The 6,847-nt window shown below is 42.3% G+C and overlaps 1 protein-coding gene across 2 annotated transcripts; it reads left to right on the forward strand.

The window, feature by feature from the left end:
* The first annotated feature begins 793 nt into the window (after positions 1-793).
* LOC135541980 (RNA polymerase II subunit A C-terminal domain phosphatase SSU72-like) lies at positions 794-5,655 on the forward strand. Of its 2 annotated transcripts, none has more exons than XM_064968518.1 (5): positions 794-1,086; positions 2,174-2,317; positions 3,997-4,136; positions 4,301-4,419; positions 4,764-5,655. In XM_064968518.1, the coding sequence occupies exons 1-5, from the start codon at positions 1,007-1,009 to the stop codon at positions 4,863-4,865; spliced, it is 585 nt and encodes a 194-aa protein (XP_064824590.1). In that variant the 5' UTR covers positions 794-1,006; the 3' UTR covers positions 4,866-5,655. The 2 variants fall into 2 exon arrangements, with proteins under 2 accessions (XP_064824590.1, XP_064824591.1); XM_064968519.1 differs by having other exon boundaries at positions 994-1,593.
* The last annotated feature ends 1,192 nt before the right edge of the window (positions 5,656-6,847 follow it).

The raw sequence follows: 6,847 nt of genomic DNA on the forward strand, positions 1-6,847 counted from the left end.
CTATGCCCTTCCATGTCCACCCATGGCTGTGCCCCTGCCCAGTCATGTGAAATGCATAGATTAGGGCCTAATTAATTTATTTCAATTTACTGATTTCCTTATATGAACTGTAACTCAGTAAAATCTTCGAAATTGTTGCATGTTGTGTTTATATTTTTGTTGTAGACCTTCAACAGGCTGGTCTGCTCTGCAGTCTGCCAAATATACTGTGCTCAACCTCTAGTTTAGGAGGCCCTGTGGAATCAATAAAACACTGCGCGCATATGGTTTTTGTATGTGTAAATGGGTACTGAAAAATATTATTATTTGTGTCTATCCGTCTATCTATCCATCCATCCATCCATTGTAAAAAATAAAATATAGATGGCTATGCCTAGGCTTTTTGTACAATTAATGTAGGATACATGTGGCACAGTGTGGGCTCCCAAGTGGTGCAGTGACCTAAGGCACTGCATCTCAGTGCTAGAGGCATCACTACAGACACCCTGGTTCGAATCCAGGCTGTATCACAACCAGCCATGATTGGGAGTTCATTAGTGAAGTGCACAATTGGCCCTGCGTCATCTGGGTTTGGCTTGTGTAGGCAGTCATTGTAAATAAGAATGTGTTCTTTAACTGACTTGCCTAGTTAAATAAAGATTAAATAAAATCAAAAGTGGCCGTCTTTTCCAGCATCATCAGGGCTTGGGAACACTTGAGAAGTTTATGTTTGACGTCATGCATGCACAGGAGGAAAAAAAATCGATTTGGTATGAAGCCCTGCCCCCTATGACATCAACTGTAAAACCTTGGTTAAAAGTCCCCGCCGCCATTTTAACAGGCTCACAGAAAGAAGATTGTCACATCGCCTTGAAACGTTTATACCCCGTTGTATTTGCTTAGTTAGCTAGATCGAAGGCCTTCCCAGCAGTCTTTTTGTAATAGTTACATTTCTACCACATTTTAACTAGTTGTGTGCTGTACTTAACATTCGATTGCTAGTTATTTCAGAAAAATAGCATTCGCAATGCCGAGCCACCCGCTGCGCGTGGCGGTTGTGTGCTCGAGCAACCAGAACCGCAGCATGGAAGCGCACAACATCCTCAGGTAACATTACTGGAAGAAAACTAAACAACGACGACATGCCAAGAAGCAAGAACCTTTGATTTTCATCGGCCTGGGTATTTTACCTGGCTGAGAGCTCACCCTCCTCGACACAACAATGGGCTCACTACGCAGACCGCAGCCTGTTTCCGGCAAATGACGCATTTTATTACAATACACAATGGTTAACTTCCATATTTACACGACAGAGACGTATACTTATTTATTTTTGTATCGAGCTCAACTAGTTCCCAGTGGCACACATGGAGATAAAGCTAATTTATTTTTCTTCGCCGGTGTTACGAATACCGGAAGTAGGGCATTTTTTGTTCAGTGCAGTGGCCATCCGCATAGCCTCCGCCAGTCACTAGCTGGAGGTAGCTAGATCAAACTCTGACTAGAACTCGGCAACCAACCAGTGAACTACCTGAAATTGTAAAAAGATGGTGAAATATAAAAAATAAAAAAAATAGGGAGACCTGCCATGCATCACCTACAACGTACTTTCAGGTTCGGGATTATTCCATGAAAGCGTCATAAAGTAGTTGTCACTCAACAGCCTCTACATTCAAAATTTAGAAACTTTTTTAGGTAGGGTAAAGGTCAAATCAAACGCAGCATCTACATTCAAAATGTATACACTTTTTAGGTAGGGTAAAGGTCTAATCAAACACGATCGAGCGTTGCTTTGCGTCGACGCGAGAGAAATATACTTGCTTTCTAATTTGTTGCGCATGAAGCTTTTGACGGCGTTGTCGTTCGCGACCAGTCCTTTCTCGAGTCTACGCAAAGCAATGCTTGTTCGCGTTTCGTTTGATTTCTTTGGCCTTAACACTAAACAAATGTATTTTAGACTAATTTGTCATTTTACTGAGTAAATAAAAGTTGGAAAATCTCCATGCGTGGAGAGAAAGGTAAGGAGAGCCTGCCTATTGGGGAATGACGCCTGTGATATGGCTCTTGAGATGAGATTACTTTATTGATGGTGACTGATCCACAAATTTCCCCTTCTGTGGTCTATGCTTTTTGTCTTGCATGTGCTGGTCTGTAAGTAACCGTTTTCCCCCCATCATTCTCTTTGTTTATACAGCAAGCGAGGCTTTGAAGTTCGCTCTTTTGGGACAGGGTCCCATGTGAAGCTACCTGGTCCTGCACCGGACAAGCCCAATGTGTACGACTTCAAAACCACTTATGAACAGATGTACAACGACCTGGTCCGCAAGGACAAGGAGCTGTATCCCCTGCATTCTTGCATTCACACACAGACACAACATAAACACAGCCCTACCTCTTCATGTTTATTTTCTGCAGTGAGTTATCTTTATCTTCACAGAAAAATATACAGAATTAGAAGTAGGAAATTGTTAAGGGTGATTGAACAGGGAAGTATTTCATAGTGTTTATTGTTGGGAGATTTTGTAGGTAAGGGTGTCCTTCACTAACCTGATCTCAGATCTGTTTGTGCTCTTGCGAACACCATTGCTGCCCCTGTTAATCCAAACATTGGCATGACAGAATGACAAGAAGCTGGCATGATGGCACATACAGACTGCCACTCAGGCTAGTCCATTACATCTATTTTTGAGATTTCTCACATGCTGTCACAGTGCTTTTTTAACAATGGTGGTGCGCTTGGAATATTTTACCTTCAGCAGGTTTCAACATGTAAACAAGTAGCCATTTACCCTCTATAACCAGGTAGGTTGATTCGGGGCCACGAAACCAACACTTCTAGGAACATATCCCAGTCTTTCCATATCAGGACCTGGATGTAGACTTTAAACAAAAGAGAAGGGCTGGTTTGTATAACACTATGTATTTGACCCAACTAGTTGTCAGTGTAGGTTTTTAATCCTACATATTGTTTAGCCAAGGGCACTACTTTTGAAAGTGAACATTCTTTCCTTCTGTGCTGTGTCAGTATATGCTTTCACATGTACAGAATTGTAGCCCCTCCCCCCACTACAGGGGTCTCAACCATATGCTCTTCAGAAAATAAATTTGCCATTGGAGCCAACTTCTTTGAATAGGCATACATTCATATGGCACCCCCACTACAGGGGTCTCAACCATATGCTCTTCAGAAAATAAATTTGCCATAGGAGCCAACTTCTTTGAATAGGCATACATTCATATGGCAACTCTGGAAACCACATGGACCAACCTTAAATGGACTCCTACTCCCTTTACACGTAGGATCTGAGAAAATTAGATATGTTTAAGCACTAAGGTGAAAAGGTGGAGTGATTACCATATTGTAGATGCCTATTAAATCCTCTCAGATTTACTGAAGTACATGATGGGGTAGGAGCTAGCGATCCATTTGGGTTGCGGCGTATTTAAAACATTTCAGTGTTGGAAGACCTGTTCAGTGGTGCTTTGGGGAAGGTATGGTTAAAGAGGTATGTTTAAATTTAAATTAATTTTTGTGCAAGGAGATATCTGCATGCTGGTAAAAAAAGAAGGGCTATATATTAATTGTTAGTGGGAACGCCATAGCACTCCTTTCACTGGTCAAGTCCCTATTTGGGAGTATACAAGAGTGGGACCTTATCCTTACAATGCAGGCAAGGATTGGAGATAATTTCTGTAATATTTTCTTGCCTATTCATCTTGGTTTTTGCTCTAAAAAATAGCATTTTTTTTATTTAAGTTGAGTAGATAAGGTAGGTGACTTCCTAAAATATTGCACTGGTAGTTCAAGTTATTTGAGGCCAGTTACAATACGTGTTATTAGTTACATTTATTAAGAAGCTTCCAAAGATCAAATACATTTTGAGTGAGTTTTGGCCTCTAGGGGGCATTGTGTCTTGAGTATTCACAGTGACTGACTGACACCTTAAGTTTCATATGTTTGAGGTCTTGTGTGTTGGTCTTTCGTCTTGCTGTGTTCCTTGACCCTGAGCACCTCAGATACACACAGAACGGAATCCTGCACATGCTGGACCGCAACAAGCGGATCAAGTCCCGACCGGAACGCTTCCAGAGCTGTAAGGACCAGTTTGACCTGGTCATCACCTGTGAGGAGAGGGTCTACGACCAAGTGCTAGAGGGTGAGAAGGGACCTGGGACAGAAGGGGGGTTGGGGGCTTATGTCAAGTTGTGAAATATCAATTAGGAATAGTGAATACGCTTAAAATAAAGTTAGTCTCGGGCTAGGTCAATCTGGATTCATGTTGATCAACGATCACTATTCTCCCCTATTTCTCCTACTCAGACCTGAGCTCTCGGGAGCAGGAGACTTTCACGCCGGTTCACGTCATCAACGTGGACATCCAGGACAACCACGAGGAGGCCACACTTGGGGCTTTCCTCATCTGTGAGCTGTGTCAGTGTGTGAGTGTCTCTGCCTGCCTGGCCACCAGCAACCATTATCACAGGATTACACTGTTACATTGTCATAGCATGGATATCAGGGATATATGGTAGTATGGGTACATAGTGTCACATTGTTGCTACGGTGGAATATGTGTTTCTGCAAGATACATGGTGTGTCTGACCATAATGATTTGGAACGTAGGTGTGCAAATTATATTGGTGATTAAATACATGCTTAAATGTTGTATGAGTAAGTGGTATGTCACTGTAATTCTATTACACTGAGCCCTAAAGTGTATGGATGTCTTGCCTTAATCCATGTAGCAGGTGTTGTATGTCTGACCGTCCCTTCCCTCTCTCAGATCCAGCACACGGATGATATGGAAAACGAGATGGATGAGCTGCTGCAGGAGTTTGAGGACAAGAGCAACAGGCCTTTCCTCCACACTGTCTGCTTCTACTGATGCCCATGCTACCAAATCTGCAATATCATACGCCCCCTGACCAAACATGCACGTTTATACACAAACTCATGCATACTTCCATATACACTTACTGATTACCTTTCACACACACACCCTCTGCTGTTGGTCAGGGCTGAGGGGATAGGGATGAATGCGCTCAAGTAGGCAGGCTCATCCCTCCTGCTCTGCCTTTCCTCCTCAGGGCCAAGGAGGCCCAAGGTCCTCCCCCATCCTACAGTGAAACCACTGACACGCCTTCCCACAAAGAGAAATGCCCCTTTTGTCAAACACGTCCTCCTCTACCTCTAATGGGAGGATGTTTTTCTAAGTCTTGCACAGGGATGCTGATTGCTGCGCAACAATGAATTTAATTCATTTTTAAGAATGATGAATAGATATTGTTTTTATGAAGTATGATTTGTCACATTTACTCTCGATGGTGGAGAGTAGTATTGTTGCCACGGATGGGATAGAGTTGAGACTGGTTAGGCATGAATGTGTGTGTGTGTGTGTACCAGTAGTTAATTAGGAATTCATCAAAATAGGAGGAGAATGAACCAAATAGAGACCACGAGGTTCTCTTTTGCCCTCGTTTCCATTATGTTTTGATTCATGTTTAAAAACTCAGATCTGCTACCTTTTCAGGGTGTAATATTTTTTTTCTTTTGAAAACTGAAAAGAATGAAAATATTGTAATTATTTGCAAGCTGAGAGTTCAGTCCAGAGTGCCTGAATATTTCTGTATGTACATATGAAGCCATTAAATGAATAAACATCTCTAGAAAAACTTGATGAATTGACTTATTTTTAGTGCATTGCACAGATCCTGGATAAAAAAATGTCCTCTTCCATCTGCTGATGTTCATGTCCATGGCAACATGAGACTGTATATACCATTTAAAATATATATTTTATCCCAGGACTTTTTATGCAGTTACCCATGGCATTAACAGCATGCCCAATAAAAATGTTCAGTCCTGAGCTTACTCCAATTTCACTGACCAATGATGAGCAATACAGTTGTTATATTCAGTGCACAGAAACAATTGAATGGCAGGAACACAGTAGCCTGGCCCACCTTGAGTTGCACATGGACTATAATGTCAGAGAATATTATTTGACTGATGCAGCAGTTTGTTCATACTGGGAGAGAAGAGGAAAGGATGGGAGGGCTGCAAGGTCACTTATTTATGGGTAATGCAAAAAGAAAATCACCGGAGACAGAACGAGGGTTGAAGTGACATTCCCATATCCTAACCTCCCCCTGTCATCTCTAGTGACACAAATGGATAAATTACTTTGTCCTTGCCTCACAATAGGCCTATAAGACCAGGGTGGTTTGGTTTGTCATGGCAATATAATAAGGCAAAAGCTGGTTCTGTGACATTTTCTGGTGTAGGCCTACGCTCGCCATGGTGCTGTTCATGGTGCTATATCGTTAGCTGGCACGCTTCGCGGCGCTGTCCATGGTGCTGAATTGCTTGTGTACGACCTTATAAGGAGACACTGGTTCCATGCAGGTTAGAGAGTCAGGACAACGTTAAGAAAAAGCCTTTCAATATGTAACACTCTATTATTAACCATGGCCGGCACAGGGCTGGCATTCCCGGGGCCCCAATCCACTCAGGCCCAATTCATCTTCTTCTTGTTTACTTTTCCCTGATAGACGTCGGCAATAAAGTGAATGTGTTGTCACAAACGAAGCCCAGCCCAACAGAATGGTGTAGAAAACATATTTAAAATGCTGATTGTCAGAGAGAGAGTATGCATACCAGTTATGTTAATTCGTTGTTAATTTATGTTGAAGCATGCTATTATAAACTAAACCCTTGACATATGAATAGGCGGACCTACTGAGCTTTTGGGGGCAAATATGGGGTGGAAATTGATTCAGCCTATAATCTGTTTCTCTGAAGGAGTCCAAAAATGCCTCCGCTATTATCAACTGGAATGCACAGTGGGAGGCTCCGTATTCTCTTTCA

Source organism: Oncorhynchus masou, chromosome 6 (genome assembly GCF_036934945.1).
Source record: "Oncorhynchus masou masou isolate Uvic2021 chromosome 6, UVic_Omas_1.1, whole genome shotgun sequence".
Classification (NCBI taxonomy): Eukaryota; Metazoa; Chordata; class Actinopteri; order Salmoniformes; family Salmonidae; genus Oncorhynchus; species Oncorhynchus masou.

Excerpts from the sequence above, each read along its gene's own strand:
- LOC135541980 (XM_064968518.1), top strand. The coding sequence starts at position 1,007 with ATGCCGAGCCACCCGCTGCGCGTGGCGGTTGTGTGCTCGAGCAACCAG. Across the intron at positions 4,137-4,300 it reads CTACGACCAAGTGCTAGAGG|ACCTGAGCTCTCGGGAGCAG; the intron begins GTGAGAAGGGAC and ends TCTCCTACTCAG. Across the intron at positions 4,420-4,763 it reads TCTGTGAGCTGTGTCAGTGT|ATCCAGCACACGGATGATAT; the intron begins GTGAGTGTCTCT and ends TCCCTCTCTCAG.